General features: G+C 49.7%; 1 protein-coding gene and 1 pseudogene across 2 annotated transcripts in view; both read right to left on the bottom strand.

The window, feature by feature from the left end:
* The window catches only part of RHPN2 (rhophilin Rho GTPase binding protein 2), a 59239-nt gene extending 48256 nt beyond the window's left edge, over positions 1 to 10983 (bottom strand). Inside the window, exon 1 of the mRNA XM_082437573.1 lies at positions 10880 to 10983. Coding sequence (XP_082293699.1) covers positions 10880 to 10948 — 69 coding nt within the window. The 5' untranslated portion in view covers positions 10949 to 10983. The remainder of the gene's footprint in view (positions 1 to 10879) is intronic.
* Positions 907 to 2272, bottom strand: LOC309648678 (translationally-controlled tumor protein pseudogene; annotated as a pseudogene). The gene has a single exon. The product of its transcript is annotated as a translationally-controlled tumor protein pseudogene (transcript).
* Positions 10984 to 14386: the final 3403 nt, after the last annotated feature.

Below are 14386 nucleotides of genomic sequence, written 5' to 3'. Positions count from 1 at the left end.
TTTGTGTATCTTTGGAGAAAGATCAATTCAGATTCCTTGTCCAATTTTTTTTTTTTTTTTTTTTTGCCACATCACAGGGCACGCAAGATCTTAGTTCCCCAACCAGGGATCGAACCCTCACCCCTGCAGTGGAAGTGCAGAGTCTTAACCACTGGACCGCCAGGGAAGTCCCTCCTTGCCCATTTTTAAATTGGGTTATTTTTTACTGTTGAGTTGAAAGTATTATTTTCAATCTTTGCCAAATTGATATGCAAAAAACAGGTATCCCATGCTCCCAATTTGCAAGGATTATTAGTGAAGATAAACATTTTTTTCATATATTATTGATCACTTGAATGGCTTTTTCAGTGAATTGTCTGTGTTCTCTGTCCATTATTTCCTGGGGTATTTAGATTACAATCAATGTTTCATTGTGAAAAGTTTAAGATCAGAAAAAGAGTTTCCTTTTTTTTTTTTAAGCTGTGCGGCTTGCGGGATCTTATTCCCCACCAGGGACCGAACCTGGGCCACCACAGCGAAAGCGCCAAGTCCTAACCACTGGACCGCCAGGGAATTCCCATCCTTTTTTTTTTTTTTTTTCTTCCAACTGTGTTAGTCTCTATTTATTCTTTTGGTAATTTCTTCCAGAGTTCACTACTTCCATTTATTTGTAGGTGATGAAATGTGTAAGAAATCCACTTCAAATGTTGGCACTGCTATGAGCATGGTCTTTCCCTTTACTTCAGCTGAATTACTGTTGATTCTTATTCATATTCCAAGTCCCGGAAGTGGTTTTCACTGTGGAAGTTATCTGAAGATGGTCTTACGCTTTCTAGTAGTGGTCTACAACCAGGTTCTAGCTTCTCCAGGAAGGCTACACAGGATGGATTTAGATATTACCTATTAAACTAAGAGGCATTCTCTCAATTGAGTTTAAACGCATTTTATTTTTAGACAACCTACATGACATGTTTTTTTTTTCCCTCAAAAACAATGCCTCCGTTCCAAACGAATCAACATCAAAACAAAGAGCTCAAGATGACATCAGTCCCATTGTCTAAATCCTGGTGTTGTGTGGGTGAACAGCAGAAGCCAGCCAGTTATGACGAGCAGGTGACAGATCCAAACAGCCAAATCTGTTGACATTTTTCCATTTCTAGACCATCCTTAAAGAAAATCATACATGGGGTCACACCATCCTCACGGTAGTCCAGCAGAGCAACCATGCCATCTGGATTCATGTTTTCACCAATAAAGAACTGATCGTTTTTTTTTTTTTGAAATTAGCAAGGATGTGCTTGATTTGTTCTGCAGTCCCTGTCATAAAAGGTTTTACTCTTTCTGGTCTCTGTTCTTCAAGCTTCCCTTTGATTAACTTCATGTAACCTTTGATGCACTTCTTATAGGCTTCTTTTGTGAAGCTGGTTTCCTGCAAGTGATGGTTCGTGACAATATCCACACCAGTGATTACCGTGCAGCCGGTACCTTCGCCCTCGGGGCGTTCAGCGGAGGCACTTCCACCAATGAGTGAGTCATCAACGTTACCCTCTGTCCTACTGACCATATTCCCCTCCACCTCCAGACACAGCCCGTCCGCGACCTCCCGGATCTTGTAGATGTCAGAGAACATCTCACCATGGCTGATGAGGTCCCGGTAGATGATCATGATGGAGGGAGACATCGGTGGCACTAGCTTAGTAGGAGCCCGGAGCTCAGAGCGAGCGTGGTGCAGCCGGAGCGGCGCTCGGGGGGAAGGGGGAGCGGGCGGAAAAGCTTTTTTTTTTTTTTAAATTAAAGTATAATTGATTTACAATATTGTGTTAGTTTCAGGTGTACAGCAAAGTGATTCAAAAAATTTCCTTTTAACCTAATAGTGTTTTTCCCACCCCAGCAGGTAGAAGCCCAGGGATCTGAGGGAACGCTCCGTTCCTTTCTGAAGCTTATCTTTCGGTTCCGCCCACTGACGGGCTAGTAATCACACCCTCGGAGTGGCTGGTGGGCAGTATTTGGTGAGGGGACTGCCCTTTCTCTCTGCGTCACTGCCTTGGTCACCGCCATCACAGCTCCGCAACACCTAGCCTCCCACACCTCTGCCCAAGCCACATCCATGGCCTTGACCCCAAGGAAGAAGAAATGGGTTCTCTGCAGCCCCAACCTTCCCAGGGATTCCCATATCAGTGGCCTTTAGACTAGAGGGTCAGAAATAAGTTACATCTCTCCTCCCACAAAGATTTTTCACTCTCCCATCCCAGCAGGTGGCCACCTACCTGTCCCCCATGCAGCCGCCCAAATTCAAATTACACAGATATTCAGACTCTGAGTTGGAATAGTCTTAAAATTAACATCTTTCAAACCATTAAATGATCCCTGATTTAAAATAAAAATCAGAAAACTAATTCTCTCTTTCCAGATCTAAGATTAAAATGTCTTTAGTAAAGGGCTAAAATAATTGCCAGTCTCTTTCCTTTCCACGTCCTAAAATTACTATGAAGGGATGGCTCAATCTGACTTAAAATTACATGGTTCACCAAGGTTGTGTTCTATTTTACAGAGAAGCCTTAATAACTAATTCCTTTACATACATTCCCAGACCTAAGATTAAGCAGCCATTCCAGCTCACGGATAAGAACTTTTTCCTGCTCCCATACTTCACCCAACTTCTGGCTGGCCTGGAATCACTACACCCTAACCAGCCCACAGATGTAGGGTCAAGTTTCCAGATAAGACATAGGAATGCTTAGGATTAGATTTGACTGAGTAATTGGACCCTAAACTACATTACTTCTTACTGACAGGTAGGAATGCCAGACCTGTTGGAAACACCAGAAACGCCCGCAGGGCTGTTTGGAAACTTCCCAGAGCCCTGAGAGATGAATCTGGGCGAGACTGTCCAAAAGACCCCCTGGCATTATCAGAGACTGCTAGCTGCCCACGGGCCCCTGCCAGGGGGTCTCTGCTAGTGGGGACCCACAGTCCTCAGCCATACCTTAGTTCTTAATTGGTTCACAACAGGATGTAGAGCTGCTCCAAACTGAACTGAGGGTTTGTGCCCAGGACCGAGGCAGCACCTGTCACGCCTGCCTGGCCTGGGAAGTGGGGAGGGGTTGGGGGGAACAAATGAACTGTCCTTGCCTCTAGGGTCACTGTCCACAAGTCTTACAGTGAAGTTGGGAGTCTGTCCACTACACAGAGTCTGTCAGTTACCTGACCAGCCTAAGGTTTGGGCATTGGCGTCAGTCTCCATATGTGGAAAGATGGTCCGACTGCCAACACCCAAGAAAAGCAAGTACTGAGTAAAGCTCAGCTTCCTCACTAGCTTAGTGGGGTCTCCCACGTTGTCAGTCAGCCCACGTGGACTCTGGTATGGCATCTCGGACCCCACAGTTCTGAGGCTTGGAGGGTAAGTGAGCTACTCAAGATGCTAGAGGCAGTAAGGGTGGGAGGGGGACTTAAGCCCACGTCCTTCCTGCCACTCTGAGATGAGCCTGAGCAGCAGGAATGTGTGGGAACGCGGGGACAGCTCGCCCGCCAACCCCCGGACACCCCTTACGTGCTTCCTGGCTGAGGGCTGCCCAGCATCAGTGCATATCTTTCGGCCACAGTGACCCACGTCCCACTCTCCCACCTCACAGCCCATAGCGGCAGGGGTTGTAAATTCATGCTCCCACACCTCCTTTCCAAGGGGAAGGACATCTGATTCATGCCTGGCTCATTGGAACACCAAAGGCCCCAGCCCTGAGTTTGATTCAGGGTGAGCAGCTGACATAGGACAACAGAGCCCATCAGGAGGGGCCTTCATTTCTCCCCATCAGCCTTGAACTTAGGAGGATGTGAGACTGGGCAGCTGCAGCCACGTTACCACTGTGGGGGTAGTGTCTCCCCCCAAATGAAGCCAACCTAGGGGGAGCAGAGCTGAGAAACTGAGTTTTGGTGGCAGCATTTGAGCCCTAGATCAAGCCAGGCCTGAAGCCATTCCTCTGGGCTTCTCAGTTACAGGAGCCAAATGCATTCCCTTTCTTGCCTAAGCCATTTTTTTAAAATTGAGGTATAATTTACACATAATGAAATACATAGCTTTTTAAGTACATAGTTCAATGAATTTGGATAAATGTGTATACGTATGTAACCACTATTCCAATCAGAATATAGACGATTCTCATTACCCCCCAAGGCAACCAAGACTCTGATTTCTATCACTGTAGACTTTTGCCTGCTCTAGAACGTCATATAAATGGAATCATAGGGCATGTATGCTTTTGTGTCTGGCTTATTTTGCTCAATAGTATGCTTTGAGATTCATCCATGTTGTACTTATCAGTGGTTTGCTCCTTTTAATTGCTGAGTAGAATTCCATTGTAGGAATGCACCATGGTGTGTTCATCTGCCTAAACCATTGGGGATTCGATCTTCTGGTAACCACAACTAAGAAAGTCCTAAGTAGAATAAGTTCACCCAGAGTGAAAACTCTATTTGTTAATATACACGCACAGGCCCTGAGGGTATAGTTAAGTTGTTCAGCTGGGAAACAAGTATTTAAGAGCAGCACCTAGGCAAAAACCGGAGCCAGTGGATTTGGAAGACAGGAAAGGCTACTTGACCTACAACACGCAGAGACTGACAGTGAAAAGGCAGATAGGCCAGGCCACTGGGAAGGCAGACACAGGGTAGAGAGCAGTCTTTCCTCCGCAGCAGGGGGTGGGGGGGACCTGCTCTAGGCAGTGCCTGGCGCCTGGCTCCCCTCCACCCCAAGAACCAGTGAGGGCCTTTCTTCCACACAGCCGAAGTTAAAGCCCACACATGTAGATGTGTCTCCAGCAAATTGAGGGCACAGTGTGAACTTGGAGTCTCTAGGTCAGGAGTAAGACTGAGTGAGAGTGACCACGCAGGGTCCCCTGGCTAGAGACCCTCACGCAGGGCATGGAAGAGTGGGGTGTTTTTTGCTGCCTCTCCAGCACGGAGATATTTTCTCTGCCTTCCTTCCTAGTCATGCAACCCCTCACTCAACCACCTAGCTCTGGAAAACAGAATTGTTTGTTTATGAGTTAGCCAGAAGCTGTCAACCAGAAAGCACAGAAATAGCATGCGATACCCTGCAATACACAAAAACACATCTAATTTAACTTTTCACCATGCTGGAGATTCAGGGCAGTTTGGATGAACAGAATCTACCTTTTCCGTGTCCATAAAAATTAAAACATGAATTTGGCACTTGTAAAGAGGTCTCCTGCCCTTCCAGGATCTCCGCCAGGTGCCTCCCTCTGGCGTCCCCATCCATTCACATGGGGGTAGGGGGCCACAATATGAACCGGCTCCCTTCAGTCACTTCTACAAATCTTTACAGACACCTACTGTGTGTGTACAAAGTGTGTGCCACTCTACAAAGATTTACAATCACCAAAATTTCTAAGAGACAAATGTATTTTCAGACCCAACTGATGACCCGTTTATTTCAACTGGCAGGATGTACTCACCACTAGTTTACAGTCCTTGGTTGGGGGGAGATGGTATGTGTGTGTGATTTTGTACATTTCTGTTATTACCCTTTTTTACAACAATTTATGTTACTTTTCTAATACAATAATATTGGAGAAAAAGAAATTACTTCTGAAGTTGTAGTTTTGGATCACCTGCCTTTTTCTCCTCTTAGAATCTAATCGAAACAGGATCTTCTAAGGCATATGGCCCTAGCGAACTCCGTGGGTCTGACTAGCAAGGCCAGAAGGACCTGCATCTCTCCCTGTTTCTGGCGCTACGGGCGGGAGACCTTGTCCCCAGCTGGCACCCCTTGCTGCCAGCTCTGCCAGACACTCAGTCTGGCTGAGCTGCACCTGCGGTTCCGCTGTCCTCTGTGGCCACCTCCAATACAGCCTTTGTGTCACGAGACTCTAGTACCTGAGCCAAAGGAGGAAGTGGTGATCAGGCTAAAGCCAATGCCCTGTATCATCAGGTGGTGTCTTGGAATCCGTCCAAATAGCCCCAGGAAGCAAGGGACATTTACAGTGTTATACCTCATCATGCTGACTCTCCTCTGAGTCACCTGCAAATACTGTTTCTACCAGGGGACCCCCTCCTGGCCAGGATCCCGCAATGTGAGGAGAAGTTTGTCCACCACGCCCTCTGGGCTGCTGGTGTGCACCAGTGCAGCTGGACAGACCCTCACCAAGGCGATGATCAGCCTGGATCCAGCCTGGCCTGTAGGGTCTGGCTCAGACCATGGTGGGGTAGGGGGTGGGGAAGAGGCTGCAGCACAAACTTTTACACCCTTCCTCCTCCCTCCCCCACCCCCACCTGGAGAAACATCATCACTACCCAATAAAAATGGCGCAGGGACTTCCCTGGTGGCGCAGTGGTTAAGAATCCGCCTGCCAATGCAAGGGACACAGGTTCGAGCCCTGCTCCGGGAAGATCCCACATGCCGCGGAGCAACTAAGCCCGTGCACCACAGCTACTGAGCCTGCGCTCTAGAGCCCGCGAGCCACAACTACTGAAGCCCATGCGCCTAGAGCCCGTGCTCTGCAACAAGAGAAGCCACCACAATGAGAAGCCCGCGTGCCGCGACGAAGACCCAACGCAGCCAAAAATAAATAGATTCTCAAAAAAAAAAAAAAGATGGACTGGATGAGCCCCCATGACCCACCCTGGACTCCTCAGACTCAGCCCAGCATGTCCCTCCACATGTGCTTATATATGATGCACACGTGTGTCTAACATGAAATTACACCCCACTAAGATGAATGGTGCAGAGGAGGACCTAAGAGGAGCCTCTGGGTTAAAAAAAAAAAAAAAGAATTCTCTTCCTTCCTTCTCTGCTGGAGCCTTGAGGAAATCCAGAGTAAACAGGGACCACGAACCAGGACACAGTGAACCTTGGGGCCCTGTCCAGCCTGGAGGCTTCTGTGAACAAGAAACAACTTCTCCTCCAGCTCTTGGGTAAAAACAATGGAGCTAAATTCATTTTGGGCCATTAGTGTTCCCAGAGGATGGCGAGGCAGAGATAAGGTCCCACAATGCTGCACTTTGTACCAACGGTCTTCTTCCCCTTACTGCTAAGGTCTTTCATTTAGGCCCTTTCAACAGCCTTGGGGAACATCATTTTCTAGTTTTTTTCCAGCTAGTTTTCTCTTGGCCAAGAACAGGTTTTCCTGTGGGTTTCAGGACTATAGCCCCCAGAGAGCCCTGGAGATGGGACCAGCTCTCAGGATGTAGTGTCTTGGAAATGTGTATTACTCTGCAGTAACTATAGGCCCGAACACACATTCTTCCAAGACTTTCATTAGGATAAGCATAAAAATTTGTTTGGGAAAAAGAAACTCCATTTCCACTGGTCATTCTTTTAAGAAAATAATTTAGTATTTAATTATTCTTATAGAACTGTACCTCTATTTAAACATATTAGTGTCAAGAAAGAAAAAAAAAAAAAGTGAGAAACCAGAGAAGAGAGAAACATATTGTGATAGACCAGAAAGTATTCTGTATTTTTTGTTTGTTTTTAATTCAGAGAGCCCCCTGCCCCAAGCTGCTCACCCAGGAGGCCAGGGTCTGTACTGGTGTCCATGCCTGACCTGGGGCCAAACTGAGTCCGTGTCCTCGGGCTCTGTACAGCCATGTCCTGCACAACCCCAGGAAGACCCTGATTTGCCAGGGGGCCCTCTCTGCCAAAAACTGTCTCACATGTTCAGGGTCCAAGACGAGCAGGCAGTACGAACTTCCTCATTCTAAACAAACCTGCCTTCTTCTCTCTCCTCTACCCCCATCCCCCCCAGCAACTATTTTCTCTGCCCTTCTTCCACCTGTACTCCACCACACTGACTTTAAAGATTTTTCTTTGATGTGGACCATTTTTAAAGACTTAATATTTTATTGAATTTGTTACAATATTGCTTCTGTTTTATGTTTTTTGGTTTTTCGACCACGAGGCATGTGGGATCTTAGCTCCCCGACCAGGGATCGAACCCGCACCCCCTGCATTGGAAGGTGAAGTCTTAACCACTGGATCGCCAGGAAAGTCCCCACCACACTGACTTTTGCCCCCAATTCTCCACCTACTCATTTACCAACAACCCCCTAAAGGACTAAACCCAGTATTTTCCAGGGCTCTTCTGACTTGTCAACCTCGTCTCTCCACTAAAAAGATCTCTTCTCCCAGCTGCCTTGACACTGTCACCCTCTGGGCTTGTTTACCATCTCTCTGCCTGTCCCTTAAATGGAGGCATTATTCTCTTCTGCCTTGGGTCCTTTTTCACAATATCCCACCGCCTCCCACACTGGTGCCCCCCAAAGCTGCATCTCCAGCCAGGGTGCTCTAGTGGCTGCCGGGTTCATGGAGTGGACTCCCCACTGGGACCACCATTCAGATGTCGCTTAGGGGCCTCAAGCCCACCACCTCTACCTCAGCCTCCTGGTTGCCCCATCTCAGTGAGGCGCCTGACCATCCCCCCAGCCACCAAAGGGCAGACATTTTGGACTCCCATCAGCAGCACTTCCCCACCATATTTGGTCCATTAGTTCTTCCCATCCCTGTTGACTGCCTTTGCTCAGGTCCTCATCACTGCACCCTCCCCACTGGGATCCCTGCCTCCAGTCTGGACCCCTGGTTTGAGTCAGGGGTGCAAGCTGGTGGAAAGGATGGGTGTGGTGAGGCTGTGTTTACCTAGTACTTTACATAACTGACTGAAAAGTCATCAGTAGTCCGTACTACAGTAGGAGAGAGACAATGAGGATTAACCTTCCACACTCCTCCCTGCCTTGCTCCACCACTGCCTCTCCCCCTTCGCTCACCTACTGATCACTCAGCTTTCAAAGTGGTCTTTCTGTGACACAAATCTCACACGTCTGTTCCTGCATGAAGCACTTTGATAGATCTCCAGGTTCCCTTCGCATGCATCCAAGATGCATGACTCCCGAACAGCCTAGTTCCCACTTACACCTCCACACCCCCAAGGGTTCACTCACAAACGCTCACAATCCTGTGCCTTCACCCATGCTGTTCCCTCTGCCTGAAGTGTTCATCCTCCCCTTCTTCACCTGTATAACATCTACCTCTCATTCAAGGAGCATTTGTTTTAGGACAACCTGGCTCGGATCACACATCAGGGAAGGTTCCATGTCGACACCTTTTATTAACCTTGTACTAGGAACACTCTTTGGACTACTATGACGTAGCACAATGATCATTACAAGGTCTCGTTTTCCAAAGGGATGTTTCTAATTGCAAACCAGTGATTCATCTTATTTTGCACCCATGATTCTCTTTATCTACCACCGGAGAAACCGCACCTGAAAAACACTCAGCTTTGCATCCTTTCACAGCTCCCTTGCCTTCCACTCGGTCCTATGCACATCTTCCCCTGGAAAACCTGTTCTGGAAGACAAGGGAACATAACCCTGGCAGGTGTTCACCACCTCTTCTGCCCCTTCCTCTGTTGTTTCCCCCAGATGCTGCTATAGGTCCAGACCTCCACCTGTTCAGAGGACAATTTGGGGAGGAAATGAAGTCCCAGAAAGATGCAGCAACTTGCTGAAGTCTACAGTGCAATTCTGTGGGGGAGGCAGTCAGGGTTTGAGGCCCTAGGGCTGAGATCTAGGGATTCCCAGGCCTGGCCTCCTTCTGCAATTCCATGGCCTGTGATGCTCTGTCCCAAATGCCACACATAATTAGAAGTTATAATCCTATAATTCCATAATGACATCTTTTAACTTAAATACACCTTAAAACTACTCCTTTTTTTTTTTTTTTTAATGCTAAAAGCAATTTAACCAAAAAGAATTTTTCCAACTCTGTCCTCACCTGTTTCCAGATTCTCCTCCTGCCCATCCTCTAGGGACACTGCTCCTCACCAGAGATCAAAAGCCCAAAGGCAGCGTCATGGGAGAAGGAGGAAGACGCCAAGAGCATTCACTGACTGGATCATTAGGCGTGGAACAATTAAGAATTGACTGTTCTGTGGGAAACAGCCTCACTGCCCTGTTTATAATTTCGTCCTCTGCCTTCAGTCATAGAAGTTATAAAAAAACAATTTCTCAACCCACCTAGTCAAACATGGCCAAGAGCCAAAGGCTATTTTTAGACTCATAGGGACAAGGAAGAAGGATGGAAAGTGCCCCGTGCCTCCGGGCTCAAAAGCATCTTTGTAGCCCAGACCTTGCAACCTGCGGACATCCCAGCGACCCCGCTCCGTGGATTGGGGCCACTTTTGAGGGGCTGAGCTGCGAACCTTCAGGGCGGGAGGCCACGGTATGTGCCAAGCTCCCGCGGAGCCCGCACCTCCCGCAGGTCTACCCAACAATCGGATAAATCCGCTTTAGCGAAAAGTGGTGAGGGAGAGAAACCGCTGCCCTCACGTCTGCAGCGCGCACGCCCTCCTGGGCAACTAGGGGCAGAGAAGGGGGCGACGCCCGAGGTACCCTCCCATCCTCGAAAAAGTCGAAGAGGCAAACACTGGAAGCATTCTGGAGGCAAAAAGGGAACGCCATACCTTCTGAGGGGCTCCTATTTCCACGCGCTCCGGCCAAGCGCTCGGGTGGAAGCTGGGCTCGGGTCCCCACGCGCCGCAACGCCGAGGGCGCCAGCGCACTGGGAACCGGTCCCTTCCCCAGGGCCGCGGGCCGGCCGGCGGGGGCGACCCCGAGCACCCCTCCTGGCCCTGTCCTCCGCCGGCACCTGCGCGGGGCGGCCGAGACACCACTCCCCAGCCCCGTAAGTCACCTGCTCTCGGCCGCCGGGTGCACCGCCGCCGCACCCCTCCACTCCGACCCTCCGCCGGGCGCGCCCCAGGCCAGTGCGCCCCCTCCCCCTGCAGGCCTGGTCGACCCCGGCCGCGCGCCCTGCAGCCCCCTCCACAGCCTTGGGGGGAAAGAAGTCTGGAGCTCGCAGAATCCCAGCCCGCCCGAAGCCGCCCACCTTCCGAAAGTAGCCGTCGCCCTCCTTCTCCAGCGGCTGGGGGGCCGCGGGCAGCAGAGTGTCGGTCATGCTGGCAGCGCGGGAGCACAGGACAGACTGAAGCTCATCTGTGCGCTGGCCCGAGAGGGCGCCTGGCCCCGCCCCGCCCCTCCCCTGCCCCGCCCCGCCCCTCCCCTGCCCCGCCCCTCCCCGCCTGAGCGACCGCCCCTCCCCGCCTGAGCGACCGCCCCTCCCCGCCTGAGCGACCGCCCCTCCAGCCCCGCCTGAGGCCCGGCCGGGAGTCCTGGAGACCAAGCCAGGCCCGCCGAGACCACGCCCCCGGTCCCGCCCCGGCTCCGGATTGGCCGAGCGCAGCCGTGCCCCAGGCGAGGCTGGCGGAGGGGAGAGCAAAGAGCCCCTCCGCTCTTCGCTCGCCCTCTCCCAGCCTCAGGGGCTTAATCTGGGAGTGGTTGCAGCCTCAGCCCGGGAGCGCAAGGGCGGCCCGGGGGTCTCCGCTGCTGCCGCGAGGCCCGGGTTGGGGATCCAGCTCCTCGTCTGGAACCATGGGGGTAAATGGAGCGAGTGGGTGAAGCTACGGCTCCTGCGCGCACGCCGCGGGGACAGTGACCATACCCGACGCCACGTCGAGGGCGCGGCGGGAGCGCTGGGCCCTGGGCCGAGCAGTCAGGAACAGCTTCCCGCCAAAAGGGATGCCGGGGCAGAGTCCGGGACTCTGAGGGAGAGTTGGCGGCGCCACCGAGGGCCTTGGCGGGTGACTCGAACGTGTTGACACAGCGATCAACCCCCTGTCCCCCAACCCGCTCTGCAGAAACCAGGCGGATCCACTGGGAGGTGGCGAGGGGAGAGGGGTCCACCCAAGGAGGGATCCCCAGAAAGGGTTTCGTGCCCAAGAGACTCGACGAATATCCTTGAGCACGTTTCTTAACCACCACTTCGAACCTCAGATTTCTCAACTGCAAAATGGGTCCGGATCACCCTCTCTTGACCTGGGGCAAGGTATTACAACCAAAGTGGTGTATAAGCGCTTAGCAGCGCGGTAGGGACGCGAATAGCTTAGGAGCGAAAGGGGGACTCCTGGGGACAGGGGTCGCACCGCTCTCTCTCCCAGCCCCCCTGATCGGTGGACTGCGCGAGTAGAACTAGCAGACAGGGTGCCGGGACTGGGCTGCCGGAGCCGGAAGCCCCCCAGCGGCCACGCCCCTCCTGGCCAGCGTCCTGCAGTTCCTACCCCCTCCCCCAACTAAGGGACACCTTTGCGCAGTTACTGCTGCGTTTGGCCGTCGCGGTAGGTGCCACAGGTAGAACACAATACAATCTGCTTTCAAAACAAGCCAAGTGTTTCGTTTTCTTCTTAAAAAAAAGAAAAAGAAAAAAGTATGTGCATTAGGGGGTGTTCAAGAGTTTAAAATAAATGGTAGCAACAGCCAAGTAAATGTTAAAAAAAAAGACTCATCATCACTGCCGGCTCCAAGACGCAGCACAAGGAAAGGCGTTCTCTGAAAGGACTGTTTTAATACTAAGAAAGAACCTGAAGAATCTTAAGCATCTGGGACAGGTGTTTGGGAAACTCTGTGGCAGATGCAGAAACTTCCCTTCTGTCGTAGGGTCAGAAATAAGTATCAAGCTAATTTCAGCATTGTCGGTCACCCTAGAATTAATTCATGGCCCTGGAAATGTACACTCCCCTCCCCCAGCTGGGACTTGAAAACAACCGCTTCCGTTTTGGGGATCCAGGGGTGGCGGGTCACTGTATTACATTTGTAACACTACTGCTGCTACTACTAGTAATAAAGTTATCAATAATAGAACCTCTATTCTAGCCAGAAAGTTTGTAGATATTATGTTTCACGAAACTTCTGCAAATAAGAGAATTAAATAATCTCCATTTAACAGGTGAGAAGACCGAGGCTCAGAGGAGTGAAGTGGTTAAGGGCACGCTAGCCATTAGTGGCTGAGATCGGTGTTTAGTTCAGGGCTGCTGACTCCAGTCATTTCCTACCACTCTCAGATTTTTGTCATCTCCTTCTACTACCCTAAAGCTCCAATCGCCTTTACAGTTTGTCACATATACGTGTCACTTGTACTATTATCGACTTAATAGTCTTCTTTAAAATTACTCACTTTAAAACACACACTTCTGTCATACAATAGTTAAAGAAATATAGTTTGTATAATAAATACTATATCTAGTGCAATAACCCACAATTTTATTAGAACTGAAAATCCTAATCAGACCTGACTAATTTTCAGAAATAAATAAATAAAAATAAATAAAATAAAATTACTCACTTTAACAAACTTTATTTTAAAACAGGGCTTCCCTGGTGGCGCAGTGGTTGAGAATCTGCCTGCCAATGCAGGGGACGCGGGTTCGAGCCCTGGTCTGGGAAGATCCCACATGCCGCGGAGCAACTAGGCCCGTGAGCCACAACTACTGAGTTTGCGCATCTGAGCCTGTGCTTCGCAACAAGAGAGGCCGCGATAGTGAGAGGCCCGCGCACCGCGATGAAGAGTGGCCCCTGCATGACGCAACTAGAGAAAGCCCTCGCACAGAAACGAAGACCCAACACAGCCATAAATAAATAAATAAAAATTAAAAAATTAAAAAAAAAAATTTAAAACACAACTATGTCATAACAATAAGCAGAAAACCAGTGCTACTTTGACCTATGCGGACATACACATAAAAGTGAATATAGTGAAAACCAAAATCTGTTATTTAATCTAGCCCAACACCTTTGCCTTCTTGAGCTGCTTCTTTTATTAAAAAGGAAGAAGAGCAAGAAAAGGAAGCCTGGTGTTAAGGACACACCAGCCCACCCTGATACTAGCTTCAGAGGAAAAGAAGCACTTCTCTGTGCATCCCAACAGGCATCTCCTGGCCCTGTGAACCATCTGTGTGTCACTCCTTGAGGCTGTGCAGGACCAGACATCTCTAGACATTCTCGTGGCTCCTTGCAGGGGGCTCACAGGCCTGATCCCGTATCTCTGATCCTGCTGCGATCAGGAAATGAGAGCTGCTGCAGCTGACCCAGCAGGAGAGTAACATCTAACCTCCTATTTGTCAACCCAGTTGGTGGTGTGTGTCACAAGAACTGCCAGTGAGCCCCCTGTGCTCCTAACAAAAGAGTCGGGGTGGGAATTTCTGAGATAGGCAAAGGTTAAAAATCTCAACTGCAAACAACTATTTTGTGAAGTCCCTGTTTTACTATCTGGCTGGGGCCAGCAGTTGACTGTCCAGGTACTCAGTTTCTTTAAGTAAAATGTAAGTCATACCTCCTAAGACCTGCTTGTTGACAAAAGGAGCACTGGCTTCTCTAGGGGCAGCCTGATGTACATCCTCTCTTGGAGAATCTGATGAAATTTGCCAAATTAAAAGCAGAAATCACAAGTTAACCCTTAAGTGAGTGAAATTCATTGTAAATTATAGACCCAATTTTGCAATTTTTATGAAAAAAAAATCTTAGAAATTGAAGCCATATGGTGCCATGGAGCACTGACTTGAGA

Source organism: Balaenoptera physalus (assembly GCF_965194825.1).
Source record: "Balaenoptera physalus genome assembly, chromosome: 19".
Taxonomy (NCBI): Eukaryota; Metazoa; Chordata; class Mammalia; order Artiodactyla; family Balaenopteridae; genus Balaenoptera; species Balaenoptera physalus.
Note: the sequence above shows the minus strand (reverse complement) of the source record. Positions and strands in the feature narration are given on the sequence as shown.